Below are 19,710 nucleotides of genomic sequence, written 5' to 3' on the forward strand. Positions count from 1 at the left end.
TTATAAATCCAGTACCAACACTTAGGTGCTTATATCCACTTAGATTCCTAATCAGTGGAATAGAATTTGGCTCTTAGTGAATATTTCTATGTGGTAATTGTGAAAGCTGGTCACCCAGTTGCCAGAAACCTGCATTTATATCCATGGGTATAAATCTATTTTAATAACTGTTGAAGAATAATGTGTCATTTTTTATGGTTTGTACTTACATGTTGTTGAGATTCAGTTGTATGTAAATAGTACATTCAGCGTTATACAGTCATATTTTTAGCTTGCGATTTGGGAAACGGAATATGGCACCAAATTTGCAAGCTTTACTCTGGAGAGGCCTAATTCTTTGCTCACTTATAGCTCACTTACAATGAAATAGTTGGAGATACAGCATTGTAAAAATGCTGCTAGTGAAAAGTAAATCAAATCCCAAATTCATCTTATCCAAAGAAGGCCTTGATGAAAATTGAGGCTTTATAACTCAATTAATATCCCAAGTGGATAGAGAATGTGGGTAGACTTATAGCTTCTGAGGTATCCTTTTTTAAGCAGATATAAAATCCCATCACATGAGCATATCCATCACTGCAGAATACAGTTTGGACTAGGCTTTGTCTATTTCCAGTTATACCTTTTCAATAAAAATGAAGCATTAAAAGTCCCCCACCTTGGGTGTTTGCTCTTAAAAGAAATTAATTTACAAGATGGCAACTTATGTGATGTTTGACACCTGTCAACTATATGTGGGTAAGTTTGACAAAGGTGACTTACACAATGTTGTTAACAGTGCCGTGTGCACGGATTATGCTCAACCAATGAAAACTTGTTTTGATCATGTGATGTAATTTGGTAGTACAATGATATCCTGTAAGATAGTTATAGAAATGCAGTTCAGTAGCAACCCAGACTGCCTTTTTCATAGATATATTAATTTCATTGAAGCTCTTATTAAATTCAGATATCGAATGAAGAAGTGTTAAGAATGTATTGCTACTACTCAATACAACAATTTAAAGCTATATCTCCTGTGGACAATATCCTGTAATTTATCCCATAGTACTTTTTAGATTTAAAGGTGATGATACTTAAGATACTTGTAGGAAAATGCCTGAAGGGCTGGTGCTTTAAAAAAAAAATAAAATAAAAGCCCTTTAGAAAATGTTCTTTTCTTTTTCATTGAATTGAATAATGGAATTATTAACTTAAAAGGAAAGTCCAACAGAGCATGGGATCATTGAGTTACCTTATAAAAATATGAACGGGTCTATATTGTTCTTCTTTCCGAACAACAAAGGGTATATTTTTTCTCTGATTCTTTTGTTAATAGGTAAGCAAGCTTTGCTGGCTTTCCAGCTCTACTTAGAACTAGTAGTAATTTTTACCTCTTATAGGTACCACTAATCAAGGTTTAAAAAAATAGTCTTAAATGTGAGGGCTGCCACAGGTATAAAAGCAATTTATGACATAAATAATTTAGTGACAGCTTCCAGCAGTCTCTTCTCTAGAAATCTGAAAGAGCTATTATTCTGTTTCTGTGGGCTCTTCTCCTCTTGCTTATGCTCCATTGGTTTCAATAATAGTTGTATTGCAATGAAAAATATGGCCTACAATAGGCATCCACAGTCTTTCCTCAAATCCATAACTGACTTGTAGCAATCAATGGGAAGAGGGGTGGGACTCAGAACTTATCAGAGAGATATACTATGTGCTACAAAAAGTGAGGAAAAGAACTATACAATGGCTGAGATCATATTTGTACAAGAGTTAAGCATCAAAAAAGAAAAATATGTGAGCACTGTCTAAAAAAAATTAAAAAATTCTGTACCTTAGCTGTGGTGACCAAGATGTTTAAAAAAATTAATGGAGAGAGAACTTATTCAGAGAATTTTTGCAAAGCCATGGCATTCCTGTTCTTTTATCTTTAGTTCACCTGAAATTGTAAACGAGGGTTCTAATGATAAGTAATTACTTGTCTAGATTTCTGTAGATGTGCATATTATATTTTTATATAATATATAGTATGTCAATATTGTATAATAATACAATGTATACTATAGCATACCTTAATTTGTTGTTCAATATTGTATAATAATATAATATATACTATAGCATATGTTAATTTATTGCGTAGAAAGGCGTGACTCTTAGAAATATATATTTCTTTGGATCAAAATGGTCACGTTTGATTGACTAAACATAGGAACCTGAGACAACAGTATAGGAATTGCATTCAGGAATGCAGGACCAGCATCCATATGTAGCCCCAGTGAGAATTCTTACGAACTCCAGAATCCTGTGCTTGTACAGTTTCTAATGTGGAACTTAAATCCATGTTTAAGTACTAAAATGACCTTTTTTTCGGATCCAGTGTGTTTTTCAGTCTGCCCTAACTACACTGCTCTGCAAATGCTCAGGATCTGTGAAAATAGAGCTGTATACTTTTGTACTGAAAGGGTAGATTTAGGTATATAACTTAGAGACTTGAAGGGAGAGAAGATTTTCAAAGATCAAAATTTCAATTAAGTGCTTAAATGTTATTGGTTTTGCCAGCGGGAGCTAGATCCATAACCTTCACAAGAATAGCAGTATTTTGCATGGGATTAAATTAATGACAGTACTGTTTTTCCACAAGTAAATACCTGTAACCAAAAAACTGAGTAGTTTTCCATAGGTCTGGTCACAACATAACTTCTGAGGTTTGCCTCATTTTTGTTTAGATCTTCTGTGTTCCTGATTGTACTCATTTTTTCTCTGTATTTTGAAATTGGGGGGAAAGGAAGAAATAACTGATAAAAGAAAGTTTAGCTACCCAGCATCTACTGTATTATGTCAATATAAAAGAACAAGATTATTTCTGAACTTTTATAAGGTTGTTATTTGAAGAACAAAGAGTGAAGGAAAAATAAATGCAGCTGTATTCCTATTTAGGAAGCCTCAATAATTAAATGTGCATTTCCATTTTATTTATCATCATTAAATAACATTGTGCTACAGTTCCAGGCAAACCTCGGCTTGTGATTAGCCACACACAGATGAACACGGCTCTTATTCAGTGGCACCCTCCTGTCGATACCTTTGGCCCCCTGCAGGGTTTCCGCCTGAAGTTTGGCCGCAAAGATATGGATACATTTACAACACTGGAATTCTCAGAGAAAGAAGACCACTTCACAGCTACAGACATCCACAAAGGAGCATCTTATGTCTTCAGGCTTTCAGCTAAAAATAAAGTGGGCTTTGGGGAGGAGATGGTAAAAGAGATTTATGTTCCAGAAGAGGTACCTAGTGGATTCCCTCAAAACCTCCACTCAGAAAGCTCCACCTCTACATCAGTTCAATTAACTTGGCAACCACCGATCTTAGCTGAGCGAAATGGCGTTATCACCAAATACACCCTGCTGTACAGAGATATCAATGTTGCACACCACCCAGTTGAGTTCCCCATTGTTCCCGCTGATACCACTATGACACTTTCTGGCTTAAAACCAGATACCACCTATGATGTAAAAGTACGTGCCCACACAAGCAAAGGGCCTGGTCCATATAGTCCAAGTGTCCAGTTCAGGACACTGCCCGTGGATCAAGGTAGGATTTGTCTACTTATGGCGTTGTCCTTTAAAGGAATGTCAGTCTTTGGATATCAGTGTTTTTGAAGCTGTAAAAAAAACTGACTGGCCCATTCAAATAAATAGGTTCTCCAAACGCAAAAGGTAAAGTATGTAAATCTTAATCTGTTTTCGGATATCTTAGAATTCAGTTATTCCATGTCAAGCAAGCCTGGCTAACAGCTGCACAATACTTTCAGGTAAGGAAAATGTGTATTAAGTTGGCATTAGATGAGCAAGCTTTGTAAGAATGTATATTAAAATAAGTCTTTTAAGCAGGTAGGAAAATTGGATTTCTATCCTTTTCACCTCAGTGGAAAACTTGTAGCCTCAGATTACTGACAGTGTTGGAAAATGAACAAGATCTAAGAGTCAAGATGTTGTTTAAATACATTTTCTTTCCTTTTCCAGCAGTGTTTGCAAAAAATTTTCATGTAAAAGCAGTAATGAAGACTTCAGTATTGCTTTCCTGGGAGATTCCAGAGAATTACAATTCTGCCATGCCTTTCAAAGTAAGTTGTTTTCCAGTTCTAGATATCAAGGATAAAATTGGAGGATATATTTCATCTGGTTAAGTAGTTCACTGAACAGGTGGATTTGGGGGATGGGTTCGTTGTTGTTTTTTTCTTTTTGTTTGTGTTATAGCGAAAAGAATACGCTAAACAGCAATATCAACTCGAGCAGATAATTCAGTTTTGGCAACATGAACTTTCCACTTCAGTATTACAGGACTCATGGCATTCCAAACTTAGACCAGTGCTCTAGATATTACACAGGATGTGAACTCTTTGTTTATTTACAGTTCAATGATATTATGTGTTAGACTAAACACAGGAAGAAACATACTTTTCTTTCAGTATTTCTGCTCTTCAGAGTCTGCAACAGAGCGTGATTTTCTTTCTTCCATTTACCCCTTTTACAAAGATGCCTACCTGGCTTCTAACTTTTCCACTCTATCTATAATATAGTCAGTCCGAGATGTATGGAAGTTTCAGCCTTGCCCATGCTTTCTGCATCCTTTAAGTACTTTTTGTCCATCATTGTGAAAGGTCAGCAAAGAGCAGTATTTTATGAATGAAATGCTGCAGAAACCTTTGTAAGTATGAAGAGCAAATCAGAAATCAAGCAAGTTTTAAGGCAGCTAGATGAACAGATGCGAAAAGACTTTATATGAACAGCATACTAAAGGCTGGGCTCACCTATACCAACACATATTAAGCATTTAAATATGTAAAAGAAAGATCTATCAGTACCAGTTACACTGTGGAAGTGCATATTGTGTTTTTAGGAATATTTTCCTTGGAAACAAAATTAGATTGTATTTAATAATAATTTTAACCCTAAAATGTTCTTTCAGTTTCCATATTAAACCTATGGATGGGTTTATTTGTGTAGTAAAAAAAAACTTTGAATTCATGTGTTTGTTTAGATCCTTTATGATGATGGAAAAATGGTGGTTGAGGTGGATGGACGAGCCACTCAGAAACTTATCACTAACTTGAAGCCAGAGACGTCGTATTCGTTTGTGCTGACAAATAGGGGGAATAGTGCTGGAGGTCTTCAGCACAGGGTAACAGCAAAGACTGCACCAGATGTCCTGCGCACTAAGCCAGTCTTCATTGGAAAAACCAACTTAGATGGGATGATAACTGTTGAACTGCCAGAAGTACCTGCAAATGAGAATATAAAGTGAGTAAGGGTTCTGACGGTGGCAGAGGGCATCACATTTTCTGTTTATACAAGACTGATAATTGTTAATCACCTCCCCATCAAGGATGCAAAAAAAGAATATTTTAAGTAAACATGTATTATTATAAATCTTTCTACCACCACCATTGTATGCAGGAGCCTTAGTTAGAGACTAGACTACAAACAGACATCGTATTTTGTCTCAGGACAAAGTACAGTCATTTAGATGTCCGTGTCTGTTGTCCCAGAAAAGTCCTAACAGGGTTCATGGGATAAAAAGTACTAACAGTTTATCCCAGGACATGTCAAAGGGTGTCTGGATTACCTCAGGGTTATCTCTGGATTTATCCCAGGATTACCTCATTCAATCAATGACAAAAAAGCAGCAGTACATTCATCCACTCAAGGGTTATGTATTTACATGCTAATCCTGGACTACTACGGTTTGGGGACAAACACAGGTATGACTTCTCCAGGGACAAATGCAGCATCTGTTCCTAACCTACACAGGCATAAGATCATTAGGCATTGTACAAACTAAAAAGAACCATTTAATGGTTTGGGGTTCTTTTGGTATCCACTTGGTATAAAGTAATATCTGCGCATTTTTACCTAAAATATTATAGCTAGAAATTATGATATTGAGTGTAAAGAAAATCCTCAGTTGAATTCTCTGTTATGGGTCTAAAATTTTAGCAGTATTACTGGTTTAAGTCAACAGAGAATCTGTGGTTTAATATCTTGCCTTTCTATATTGTGGCACAACCTACAAAATAGATTTTAAAGAATTCTTTAAAAGGAGTCAGAAAAGGAGATTTTTTTTCCCTCAGAATATTTCAACAACATATAAGATGTATAAAGAAAATAAACTTTATTTTTATGGACAAATAAAAACCAGCCAAAAACAAAGTTTTCATCTGTAGTTTTCTGCTCAAAACTTTTTAGTATTTCAATCAAACGTAAAAAATTTCAATTTAAAGCTTTCCTCAAAAAGATACTTATCAGTTTAGAAGTATTTTTGCCTTCAGTGTCATCCCTGCAAACTACAATTGTCCTTATTATGAATTTTTGGTAATAAAGACATTGCGGAACAACCAATGTCTTCAATTACATTTATGCAACCTTTGGACAGGGCACCTCTGGTGCCTGCCACTTTAAGGGCTGGGAGCAGGCAGCAGGGTAGCTGGAAGGTGCAGACCAGCCCTGATGAGGTGGTCACATGTCTGGAGAGGGCATGGTGATAAAGGGAAGGGGCTGAGCAACCTCCATTTTAACTCAGGTCCTCAGAGGAGCTAGCAGTTTGCTGCTAGCAGCCAGAAGAACACCACCCAGCTAGAGCTGCTGCTCGCAACATCTTGGTAGTAAGGGCAGGACCTATGGGGATAGCAGGAGGCTCCTGAGGCATGACTGAAAAATACCCTGCTGGGGTAGAATGGTGTGGGGGGTCTGCCCATGGCAGGGTGATCCCCTTTTTGACTGTACTGCTCCATAGGCGCCTCTGGGACTTTTTTAAGTCTTCAAAGCAGGTAAGAATGCTCCCTTCCCCCCTTGCTCAGAAGTGGTCCTTGCCTTTTCTTTTTCCTTCTCATCCACATGTCACTGCTACTTTCCATGCTATCTCAGGGGCAAAAAAGCCCCAGAGCCTCTTTTGCCTACTCCAGCCAGGCTGTGCTCAGCTAGGAACAGCGATAGCAGCAGTAACAGTGGTAGAATGGAAGGTTCCCCCACCCTGCTCTGTTCCCCGCAGGAACAGGTGGGGAACCCTACTGTCCATCACCAGTGCTGCTGCCACTATCCCCAGCTGAGCCCAGCTCCCTGTGCAGCCCAGCTAAAATGAGGAAGAGTGGCTCTGGAACTTCCCCTGGCCACTGTACAGCAAGGGAAGCAGCAGGGGCAGGCAGGAGACAAGGAAAAGCAAGAGGAGTGGGCATGGCTCTGAGCATTAGGAGTGGAGAGGGTTCTTACTTGCTTTGGGGACTTAAAAAGTTTTTGGAGGCTCCTGCTGCATGGTCTGCCAGCAGTGATGTGTGAGGAAGGAGAATGGGAGGGGAGTGAAACCACCCCTACAGTACTGGCTGCTGCTCCCACACCCCCTTCTTAGAAATCCTGAAAACACCTCTGCTTTGAATGGACCAGTTTGAATGGGCAAAAGTAAAGTTTCAACAAGAAACATGCAGGTGTGGAAGAAGTAAAGAAACAGAGAAATGCTTTGCTGAGAAGAGTTTACCAGATTTAGTAGAGGCTACTTAAATGTCTGGAGAAATAGACCTATGCAGACTTAAACAACACAGATAGTACTAAAGAGCTGACAGCACAGTGCCAGTAGGGATTAGAAGAGATAGACAATAAAGATTTGCCAGGAAAACATGAAACCTGGTACAATCAATAAATGTTATTGCTCTGGTTGTAGTGAACCTTATTGGTCTATAAGGTTCCCATGTGTGATGTGAAGTAAATGGGGAGGAAAATGAGCAAGTCATTAAATATTGTTGGGGATGCAACCTGCCTTCTCTCTGGTGGGTTTTTACTGTAGGCTTTGTAAGCTCCTTTTCCATCATTGACTGAAGCATTCAAGGCAGGTGAGGTCAGGAAAAAAATGACTTGGAAACATTAAAAGAATGAAAAAGTGAAAAATGTCACTATTATCATTAGATTGAGTACAAAGCAGTCAGTAACAAATGTAGCCAAGGAAGACTGAAGATGGAATGAGTCAGAAAGATTTATGGTGTAAGGCAATTATAGGGAGAAAAGAGCTAGGGATACTTGGTAAAACAATAGCAGATGACAGTAGTGGAGAGAGAGACAGTAATCTTGCTCATAAGTAATAAAAACACTGGAAAACTACAAGTAGCAGTGGTGAAGAATTATGAGAGCTGTGGGGTCTAACTGCTACTTTTTGCCTCTATGTATCTCCCGTTGTATTTTATATGTATTTCTTAGGAAAGTAAGCCCTTGCCTTAGAAAGGGAAATTATCTGTGGTTAGATGACAGAGAAATGAAGCTACTTACTTACAGTACAGTAGTTTAATGCTGCTGGCTGCTGAAAACAATTTAAATTCTTACTGCTAGAATTTGAGAGTTGGCAATACTATTGTAAACTGTGATGGAAGAATGCTCTTGTACAGTAGTACCTTTACACTTTTCACAGTTGTCATTTGTATACGATTAAAATGTTATCACAATAGCCTGTGCTATAATATGGATTACTATATGTAGGCAATTCTGAAGTAATGTTAATTAGAAAAAAAGTAAAATGGTGAAGCTTTTAATGGCAGCGCTCCAATGCATTTTAGATAAATATTAATGGGACTTGTGGGAAGGGTTATTAGAAACACCACAGTTTGCTAAAGATAGTGAAGAAAGAACTTCCGTTCTTCAAGTGTTTGCTAATGGAAAGGAGTAAATATTGCAGTTGAGCCATGAAAAAAAATATTTTCAACACAAAATAGATATCCTTTTGCTAGTTCTGCTTCAGGTGAAAAAATTCGAGCATTTTGCCTGATTTTTTTAATGAGAACTCAGCTACATGACTCAGACTTTGCAACTTCTAAGGACCTACCTTGTGATCTGCATGTTATCAAAACCCAGGTTGACTAGTGGATGTTGTAACAACTAATGATTTTGTTTTGACATTGCTCCCCTAATGACGGTCAATGTTGCCTGGATATCCTCTATATCTAATCAGCTTCAGCATGAAACCTGCCTGTGGCAAGCCTCTAAGGCCACGGACAAAAATATCCTGGGAGCTCAAGAGTACATACTTTCCAGATCCCTGCCTGGAAAGCTACAGATGTGAGCCAGGGTGCAATAGAGAGCTGCTCAGTAGAGGCCTGTTTCTATAGGGAGCCTATTCATTGACAGCCTGCCCTTTCCCCTGCTCTGGAAGGGTGACCCTTGCTGTCAAGTGACAATTGCCAGGTATTGAAAAGCAGCAGCTGGCAGCCCCAGGACAGTCCCAGTCCTGGGAGATCACCTCAGCTGATCGGTGGGATGGGGGAGCCATTCTCCCATGGGGGGAACCCACTCCATGCACTCCTCCAGGCTGACCTGAAGCAGTGTAGGGACCAGTGGGGAGGGGAAACATTCTCCCCTGTAGCAATTCAGGAGGGTTCCCACCGCTAGAGAATTCCCAGCTGATTGGTGGGAGTGGGGGAATCTTTCAAGGAAAGGTCCCCACAGTGATCCTCAACAGCTCACCCCTGGGTGGGCTATCAAGGAGCCAGTATTCTCCCTCCCTTCCTCTCCCAAGCTAAGTCTACAGCCATTAAAGTTAGTTTGGGAGGAGGGAGATTTTCCTGGTAGGTAGCCAGTTCTCTTCCACAAGAAATCCCTTGAATGTCTGTATACTGTCCTTCTGTGTGTGGAAGAAGACTTTTCTCCTGGCACAAATATAACACCTGTCCATGGCCTAAGTGTGTGTGACAATCTGCACGAGTGGTCAAGGCTGAGAGCAGGAACTAGACAAATACGTAACGTTGTATAAACAGTTATAGCCCTCACTCTGCTTTGACTGTGAAATGTGGTATATGCACACATCCTGCTGAAAAAAGGAAAGATTACACCCTCTGCAAGAGAATATTTGTAGACGGTGGTCTACTAGCCAGTGCATCTGAAGTTTAATCCCGGATATGGCTGTTAGTTTGATCAACTGGAAATATACCAGATTGCAAAATTTATTCTGAGATTAATTTATCTTAATTTTGAAAAATGTGCTTTGTTTATATTTCTGTAATTATTGAAATAGTCAAGGCAGCAGACAGTAGGATTTATTGTCCATGGTATAAAGGCAGATGTATATATTAGGAAAGTTGGAATTGTCCTAAGGTTGTGGCTGGGTTACATGGATCCATAGCTATATTCAAGGCAAATTGTTGGCTTACTCCTAAAGTCATTATAAATAAAACAAGCAGGAGCTGTAATGAAATTTGACATTTAAATTTAATGCTATGCAGTTAGATCTGTTGAAAATAAATTCCTAAGGAAAAGGTTTGGAACTATTTAATGGCTTATAATAGAAAAAGAGATCAACGTAATCTGAATTGACTACCTTCATGTATTGATTTTCGAAGTAAATTTTACTCTAATAAGTGAATAGCTGTAGCCTAGATAAGGAGAGGAGAAACATAGCCAAAAACTACCGTAGTCATCCAGTGTTGTTAAAAATGTGATAGGAAGCAAAGAGGGGTGAGAAACAAAAGATATTTCAGAGGAAACCACTTGGTGTATGTAAGAGCATAAGAAGGTTTTCTCTGTATTGCATTTAAGATTGTTTCGAGTTCTCTCTCACCATACTGAGGGCAGATATGGCATTCAAGGCCTGGAAAGCTTGACGGTAGTGTCCTGCGTGCTCTTATTCTAAGGAAATATAAATATCAACACAAATCTCAGCTGTTTTTTTTCTAATGATATGTTAGTCCTTTTCCTTTTGAGGGCATCATTGAAAGTTCCTGGGGTTGAGAGCTAGTTGTATGTTGCTTGAAATCACAGAAATTCAGTTTCCTTCTCTGTCACTGTACAGAACTGGACTTGGGGAGCCTGGAAACCTGTGGTTTAAATGTAAAGGAGATTTCTGAACAACTTTTTAGGCTACAGTCAGTGGTGAAGGGCTGCTGCAAGGTGCACCCCACTGCTAGAATTCTGAGAGCCAGGAAATCCTACATTCTAGTCCTGTCTCTGACCCTTCCATATAACCTTCAAATCACTCAGGCCAAAATTTTGAAAGTAAGCACTTAAAAGTAGGCACTTAACTAAAAGTGGCCTGATTTCAGAAATGCTGAGTGCCTGTAGCTCTCATGAAGGTCATTCAGTGAGAACACAGAAAATCAAGCAACCTCTCCACTTTTAGGCACCTAACTTGGACAGATTTGGCCTTCATTTTTCTGCTTAGGTTTTGCCAGTTATAATATTGGGATAATAATACTCACCTACATCATACAGAACAGGTGGCAACAAATGAGTTAGTATTTGCAAAATGGTGCCATTGTTACAATCTATCTAACAGAACTTTCCAGTTTAGATAAGCTTTGGTCTCTGTAGGTCATCAGCTTATATACAAGATTCTTCTGAAAGGTGGAACCTTTGCATATAGGTGTCTGGGCTCCACATCAGCTACAGCAGCAGGCATCTAGCATTGACTCAGCAGAGAGTCTCATTTATCTAACACAATTAGGCTGAATACAGAGGTTCAAAAAGACCAAGGCAAAATCGATTCAGTCTTCACAGGTCTTTCTAAGCTGCATAGGTTGAACCAATAACAAACTGAACTAACATTCAGTGTTTGGGTGGCTGAGACAGGCAGAAGCCTGCACTGGCCCAGGCCAGGAGCCTGGGGACTCTTCTAAGGCTGGTGAAACCACCTCAGCAATAGCCTGGACATGATTGTCTGCTGGCTGTACTGCCTGCTGCTGATAAGAGGTTGGACTGTGTGTCCAGCAGCCAGTCTCTCTCAAGCCTCTGCCTCTGAGCAGCGGGTAAAATGTACCCCAAAGCCAGCATTGCCCTCTCCCAGAAAGGGTCTGCACACCATGGATAAAGCCCCCACTAGGGGGGGACTTTTCACTCCCCCACCCGTTTCCAGCCTCTGCCTCAGAAAGGCAATGGGTGGGAAGGCAGGCCCTCCACCACTGTCCTCCAGCTGGGGTTTGCCTGGTGGGGGAAAGCACCCACCAGGATAGCTTTTCACATGCCTCTGAAGCTTGGAGCCAGACTTGGATCGCCCCAGCCCCACCCTTTCCCAAGCCATCCATCTGCAGGAAGACTAGCAAGTATGGCAGAAGATTAGCATGAAAACTCTTGGCTTAGCAGGCAACTGCTTGGTAAACTAAATCACAAAAAGGAAGCTTATAAGAAGTGGAAATTTGGACAAATAACTAGGGACGCATACAAGAACATTGCTTGGGCATGGAAGAGTGAAGTCAAGAAGGCCAAAGCACAATTGGAGTTGCAGCTAGCAAAGGATAAGAAAGGTAACAAAAAGAGTTTCTACAAGTATGTTGTTATCAAGGGGAGAATTAGGGAAAATGTGGGTCCTTTACTGAATGAGGGAGGCAATCTTGTGACAGAGGATACAGAAAAGGCTGAAGTGGTCAATGCCTTTTTCACGTCAGTCTTCGTAGGCAAGGTTAACTCCAAGATGTCTGCACTGGGCAGCACAGTTTGAGGAGGAGGTGAGCAGCCAACAATGGTGAAAGAACAGCTTAGGGACTCTTTAGAAAAGTTGGACATGTACAGGTCCATGGGGCCAGTTGGGATGCACCTGAGGGTGCTGAGGGAGTTGGCTAATGAGATTGCAGAGCCACTGGCCATAATCCTTGAAAACTCATGGCTATCAGGTCCTGAATGATTGGAGAAGGGCAAACATATTTAAGAAAGGGAAAAAAGATGATCTAGGGAACTACAGACTAGTCAGCCTCACCTCAGTCCCTGAAAAAATCATGACGCAGATCCTCAAGGATTCCATTTCTAAGCACTTGGAGGAGAAGGAGGTGATTAGGAACAGTCAGCATTGATTCACCAAGGGTAAGTCAAGATTGACCAACCTGATTGCCTTCTGTAATGAGATGACTGACTATGTGGATGCGAGGAGACCAGTGGCTTTTGACAACATTCTTGCAAGGAAGCTATGAAAATATGGGCTGGATGAATGGACTGTAAGGTGGATAGAAAACTGGCTGGAACATCAGGCTCAGAGACTAGTAATCAGTGGGTTAGCTGGTATCAAGTGGAGTGCCCCAGGGGTTAGTCCTGGGGCTGGTTTTGTTCAATGTCTTCATCAGTGACCTGGAAGATGGCATAGAGTGCACCCTCAGCAAGTTTGCAGATGACACTAAACTGGGGGGAGTAGTAGATATGCTGGAGGGTAGGGCTAGGATTCAGAGTGGCCTAGACAAATTGGAGGAGTGGGCCAGAAGAAATCTCATAATGTTCAACAAGGACCAAGTACAAAGTCCTACACTGAGGACAAAACAATCACATGCACCAGTACAGGCTAGGGACTGACCAGCTGAGCAGTTGCTCTGCAGAAAAGGACCTCAGGGTTACATTCAACAATAACCTGAATATAAGCCAACAGTGTGCCCTTGTTGCAAAGAAGGCTAGCGGCATACTGGGCTACATTGGTAGGAGTGTTGTCAGCAGGTCAAGGGAAGCGATTATTCCACTCTATTCAACACTGGTGAGGCCACATGTGGAGTAGTGTGTTCAGTTTCGGGCCCCCCACTACAGAAAGGATATGGACAAATTGGAGAGATTCCAGCACCGGGCAATAAAAATGGTTCGGGGATGGGGCACCTGACTTATGAGGAAAGGCTGAGGGAACTGGGATTACTTAGTTCAGGGAAGAGAAGACTGAGGCGGGATTTAATAGCAGCCTTCAACTACCTGAAGGGAGGATCAAAAGAGGATGGAGCTAGACTGTTTTTAGTGGTAGCAGATAACAGAACAAGAAGTGGTGGTCTAAAGTTGCAGAAAGGGAAGTTTAGGTTAGATATTAGGAAGAATTTTCTCACTAGGAGGGTAGCAAAACACTGGAACAGGTTACCCAGAGAGGTGGTGGAATCTTGATCCTTGGGGGTTTTCAAGATCCAACTACACAAAGCTTTGACTGGGATGATATATTTGGGGCTGGTCCTGCTTTGAGCAGCAGGTTGAACTAGATGACCTCCAGAGGTCCCTTCCAGCCCTAATTTTCTATGATTCTATGATCTCTGAGAAGGAGTGCAGGGTGGAAAGGCGCCCCCCCCCCCCGACCAGCTCTGAAATAGCAGCCAGAATCTGCCCAATGGGTGGGGTGAAAGCCTCCACCAAGGGGCTTTTCATCCCCCTCCCTCCCCACCAACAGCTAGGAGCCAGGCTGAGATTCCCCTAGTCCCTCAGCTGGAGGCTGGGGAAGGGATGGACCTAGGAGACTCTCTGCCCAACTCTGAGCTGTTGGGGTTTGGGGGACTGGTAGGGGCTACCTCTTCCACTGGACACACCCCTGGTGGGATTCCAGTCCTGAGCCTGGGGGACTACATTTGCATCCCCTACCCCCATCCTCAAAGACGGATGTCTGGGGAAGGGGCTGGGCTGGGGCAGTCTGAACCTGGTTCTGGGCTGCAGGCACACAAATAGCACCCCAGTGGGAGCTTCCCTTCTGCACACCATGTAGACCCCAGGTAGCAGTGTCTGGTGCAAGGGAGACTTAACTGATTTAGGTCAAACTGGTTTATGGAACTTCTGTCCCAGAGCCCCTCCCAAGGCAAGTTCATAGCCCTGCCTCTTCCCAGGCTGTCTGCCTTGGGTGCTTTCAGTGAAAGCATGCCCTATAATGCTAGCTTTAATTTTGTCTTATTTCATTTAAGGTGATTTGTTTTTGTTTATTTTTAAATAAAATATTCATGCAAAACAGTAAAAAAACAGGAAAAAGAAAATCTTAGAGATCATCTGGAATAAGCCACAGGTTTCACTTGCTTTTTTCCAGGAGTTCTGCTGAAATTAGTTCAATCAATGGAATTATTTGACAACCCTGGTCCTATTCAACAAGTGAAAGCTCAGCACTATTCAAATCAGTGGAAGTTTTGCCATAGACTTCAATAAAGCCAAAGCTTCACTGACCACAAGTAGAGCTGACAGAGTCTGGCCCTAAAGCTTTGCTTTAAAAAAAACAACCTGTGTTTCCATTGATCTGCAGTTGAAACCATTCAAATTTGTCTATTGTTGTAAAAATACAGTATAGTCTTTGCTTTACAAATCTGAGATATGGTTGTTGTTGACTGGCATTGGTGAAATGCATTCCCAGAACTCTGATATTTAGAGTATGTACAGACATTACACTGAGATCGGCTAGGGTTAAGTCGAGCTAAGTGCCGATCTGTACAAATATTCAGGGAGATTAGACTGGACAAAAAAAATGTCCAGCCATACCTAAATTTGTTGAGGAGGTGTACTAAGTTAGTTCGGGAACAGATCGGCCTGATCTAACAGATGTCTATACACATTCATAGTGCAGTCCTGGAGCTGAGAAATTAAACCTCATGATTGTAAACTGGTTCCCGCGAATGAGTGCGCGTACACTTAGAGTTGCTGAGCACCTCTGTTGCTATCCAGTATACTTGTGGGAGCTCACTATCTGTGAATAGATGTACTGTATTTATTTATAGCAGAAATTAATGCATATATGTATTTTCCACAGCAATTAAAAGTCCAGGTTAGTGTTATAATCTCTCTATCTCTAGGAAATTTTCATTAAAAAGAGACCATTAAAAATGTGGTAGTGCCACATGCTGCTCCTAAAGCGATCCCACTTTATGAAGACTGTTACTTCCAAAGCTGGTTTAGATAGAGCTCTTTGTATAGATCAACTAAGAAGGGAAGATATAGATTCTCTGCTATACACTCTCTCTCATCAATTGCTTCACAGAAGGCTGTTTCAAGACATGAGTAAAATGAATAGACAGACACTGTAGCAGAATGGAAAATGGATAACAGGCCATAAAAAGCCTGGCCAGGGTAGATGAAGATCATACATGGTCTTTCAGACTTATCTACTTTAATGGACGACAGGTGGCACCTTGATAATTAGGTCCATCATTACTGGGGGCAAAGGAGGGCAGCTTCTCTCCCCTACCCTCTCTGTTACTGAAACAAAAAGTAAGTGGCTTTTTGACAAGTGTGTTAATCAGGAAGATGTACAATACCTTTGTGTATGCTCTGCTGTTGTCACTTTGCTTCCTCACTTCCCCACACTAATGTGAAATAATGGACCAGCTTGACACATGCCTTGAGTGTGTGAAAAAAAATGATAATCCTAAAACAAAACAAAAAAATACTGCCTTATCTCTACTGTATAGGAGAGTGCCTTCTCTAAACAGAAGGAAGGGAGGATGCCATCCAGGAAATGCTTTTGTAGAAAACTGAAAATATATATGTGGTTTAAAAATCCTGTTTATGAAAAGTGGCCTCCCTACCTACTCCAGTTTAGTGAGTGGAATCCTTAGGCTGATACTGAATCAGTTAATGATAATTTATAGTATGCAGTAGTGTGTATGGGCACAGTTATATATACAATATGTCTCTTTAATTCTTAGTTTGTAATGGTAGCAGGATCAACAAACACATTATGCTAACATCTTATTCCCATTATATATGAAAATGGGAGAGGGCGTGATGACAAATAGGCTTTAAAAATCTAGTAAAAAGTTCAGTTTATTGGTTTCCTTGTACTTAAGATGCTGTCAGGGCCTGAGTGTCCCATGCTTGTTCCTTTTAAAATGAGGTAATAAACTGCAGCCAATCATGCTGGCATTATAAAATATTATAACTTTTTTATTATAAATAGTTATATGTTTAGATGATAAAGCAGGTAATTAGAACTATTTCTGTGTATACTAGAACTTATATGGCATTTGTAGTATACAAGAATTTTTGTAGTTGTATGTGGAAGATTATAGTAACAACCCATGAACAAAATCTTCCTTTCATTTAGCTCAGTTACCTCGGCACAGAGAAACTGACTTGAAGTAGATATCCTATCCACTCTGCTAACTCACTCTTTTTGGGTTCATTCTCTCTTACCTATTGTTTTCCTTACAGAGGTTATTACATAGTAATTGTGCCTTTGAAGAAGTCTCGTGGAAAGTTTATCAAACCATGGGAAAGTCCAGATGAAATGGAATTAGATGAGGTACAGTATCTCCATTTTGGCTTTTTCTTTATCCACTTCATTAATTAAAGAAATATCATAATGATTGCATATGATTAATGCACCAATTTAAGCAAGTTTAGTTTTCTGGATAGTTTATATTTGAACTTGAGGTAGTCTCTGGGGGACAGAAACAAAGATCTAATTACTTAAATTAAAAGACATTAAAGGCATTAAGTTGTAATAAAGCATATAAAGTGTCTGATCTTTGTTGGCATTAATATTTTCTTCTTTCTCTATTGTAAAATATAATGCAGAAGTGCAGGAGGTGAAATGAGTTGTCAGCAGAAACTTAATCACCATTGATATGAACTCCAATAAAGGTCTGGTTCATTAGCAGGGTTGTTTGCTAAGTCTGTAACAAATGCTAAATTGTAATTTGCACTGCAGTTTAACATTTGACCTTCCTTATGGTGTCTACCTGTTTCTCACTTACTGCAGTGCTTCCAAATAGAAAATGTTTGCACAGTTCTCCGTTTTTGTAGCGTCACAAACACCACAAGAAAAACCTTACACCACCACTTACCATTCATAGCCCATTAATTTCAAAGGAATAAATCAACAAAAATGGGTAGGCTACCTTTTATGATATGGCATTATTTCAATGGTGTATCCCTTTTATACTGGCAATGTGTCTAACTAAGATGTATCTAGTTTAACCTAGTCTATCTTCATTCCCCTAAACTGTAAATTTGGGTGTATGGCACTTGCCTCCTTTACATACCTCACTGAGACTGCCATATTAAAAGTAGTATATATGAATTAAGCATTGGTGTTATTTAGGATTATATAACTCTCTGGTTTGTCACACCACACTAATTTGTTATCAAGCTCTTTGGTGTAGGCATTGTCTCCAAACCTTCATTCCAGAAAAAAAATCATTTTGCTTCCTCTGCACCTGTTCAAACCCCAGTGAAGTAAATGGACTCAGTGAATTCAGGAAATTATGGATCAGATCCTTTCACTTAATTTGGTTGGTGAATGGGGCCTCAGCCATGGCTGTCAACCTATTATGGGTGCTAGAGTGGTGGCTCCCTTTGCTACCCAGAAGTCCACACTGTAGCAACAGCAGGAAGAGCTGGATGCAGGGACACCGTACTTCTGCTATAGCAGCAGCAGCAGCAACAGCTGGGAATTGCATCAGCAGCTAGGGACTTTGTAAGATCCCTCCCCTGCCAACACACACACACTTTCTCTCTCTCTCTCTCTCTCTCTCTCTCTCTCTCTCTCTCTCTCTCTCTCTCTACCAGGATTTTGCCCAGAGCACAAACTGGCGTTCTTTAATACAGGAGTCATTGCTCCTCCTTAAAATTGCCATAAAGAAGCGACCTTTCAGTATGGTTACTAAGTCTTTCTTTCCTTCTTCCATTGCCCAAATATACATGGCATCCAACCTGCTCTCTAAGAAGTAAGGAAAACAAGAAGGCTTTCCTGAACCCTGGTTGCTTCTATAGTATGTCAACCTAGGAAAGCTCATAAGAACAAATACACTAACCTTGGCAAATAACATGGAATTTTTAATTATTTTGGTGATCAAAAAAAGACAGAAGAAAAAATCTGCCACAGTTGTATCTGTAGATGTAAAAGGCTAAGTTATTCAAAAACAGACGTGGTTTGCATTGCTGCCAGTGAATCTGTTAAAGCCTGCAATATTCTGACATACTTTAATGAGTTTCTGACCAGTTTGCAGCATTATCTTCTTTGTGTTTTTAATTCAAAATACAACAATTGGTTGATTGACCTCCTTTTTTTGTTAGAAGATCTGGATTGCAGAGCCATCAGGCACTTAGATGCAGTCCCAGATGACATCAAGATCCATATAGCAATGGAAAATAATGTACTATTGCCACCCAATTTTAACCTCCAAAATCCACAGCCAAATTTACCAACATTAATGGATTAATTTATGGGTGCTAGGTGATATCCAGCTTTTTCCAATTAAATTCTATGGGTCTTTGCTGAGGATTCCCATAACAAAGGGTCATTTTAATCATCCTGCAAGTTGTGGTGCATTAATCTGTATAATAGTTTGATAAAGAACATTTATTAATTCAGAAATATTTGGGTCAGGATGGGTTGTTTCCTACTTTTCCTGATTTAATTGAGACCACATTGTAGAATTAATGGTGGAAGAAATAAGATATGCATTGACTGGAAAATGAAAATTATTTCTGATAAAGGACTAAAGCTCTTGATATATCTTTTTCATTTGCTTTAAATAATGTAGTAACTGTTGAGAAGGGTAAAAAAATCAAAAGCAGAGAATGACTGCACTTCATGCTTACTCATCCGGCTTCTGCTGCTTAAAGATTCTTTTCTCCCTAAAAAATAAAACCTTTGCATTGTTGTCATAGACTTTGGTCCTCTACAACTTGTGAAAGACATTTAAAAATAAGTAACATGTAAAATATAACTGTGAAAACCCAGAAAACATCTAAGGCAAACATCTGACCTCTGTGGAGGTCAAATAAGAAAAAGCATGGGTTATTTTTCTAGTGTATCTTATGATAACTAGGGTGAGAAAGTGTTATGGGGTGGGTAGTGAATGCACTTTCTCAGAGCATATATTCCAAATGCTTTCCACAAATAGGTTGCTAAAGCAAGCCTATTTAACAACAGACTCTGGAGTAGTAAATCATAATCTGCTAGTCAAGACCACTGTTTCAGCACAAAGTTGTGAACCTGAAAAGAACCGTTCACCCTCACTCACCTCTGACTGAAGCCAGCATCACTCAGCATCTTGAAAGC

At 40.0% G+C, this 19,710-nt stretch overlaps 1 protein-coding gene across 13 annotated transcripts in view; it reads left to right on the top strand.

Annotated features, from left to right (window-relative positions):
* The window catches only part of PTPRD (protein tyrosine phosphatase, receptor type D), a 692,784-nt gene that overhangs the window by 532,665 nt on the left and 140,409 nt on the right, over window positions 1-19,710 (top strand). For 5 of the 13 annotated variants that reach the window (XM_019554841.1, XM_019554843.1, XM_019554840.1 and 2 more), the window contains 3 exons: window positions 4,008-4,105; window positions 5,023-5,282; window positions 16,854-16,944. In XM_019554841.1, the coding sequence (XP_019410386.1) occupies window positions 4,008-4,105; window positions 5,023-5,282; window positions 16,854-16,944 (449 nt within the window). Of the gene's footprint in view, window positions 1-2,985; window positions 3,574-4,004; window positions 4,106-5,022; window positions 5,283-16,853; window positions 16,945-19,710 lie in introns of all 13 variants that reach the window. The other 8 variants (XM_019554838.1, XM_019554837.1, XM_019554845.1 and 5 more) reach the window with 3 other exon arrangements.

This window comes from Crocodylus porosus, unplaced genomic scaffold, assembly GCF_001723895.1.
Source record: "Crocodylus porosus isolate Cpor-Errol unplaced genomic scaffold, CroPor_comp1, whole genome shotgun sequence".
Classification (NCBI taxonomy): Eukaryota; Metazoa; Chordata; order Crocodylia; family Crocodylidae; genus Crocodylus; species Crocodylus porosus.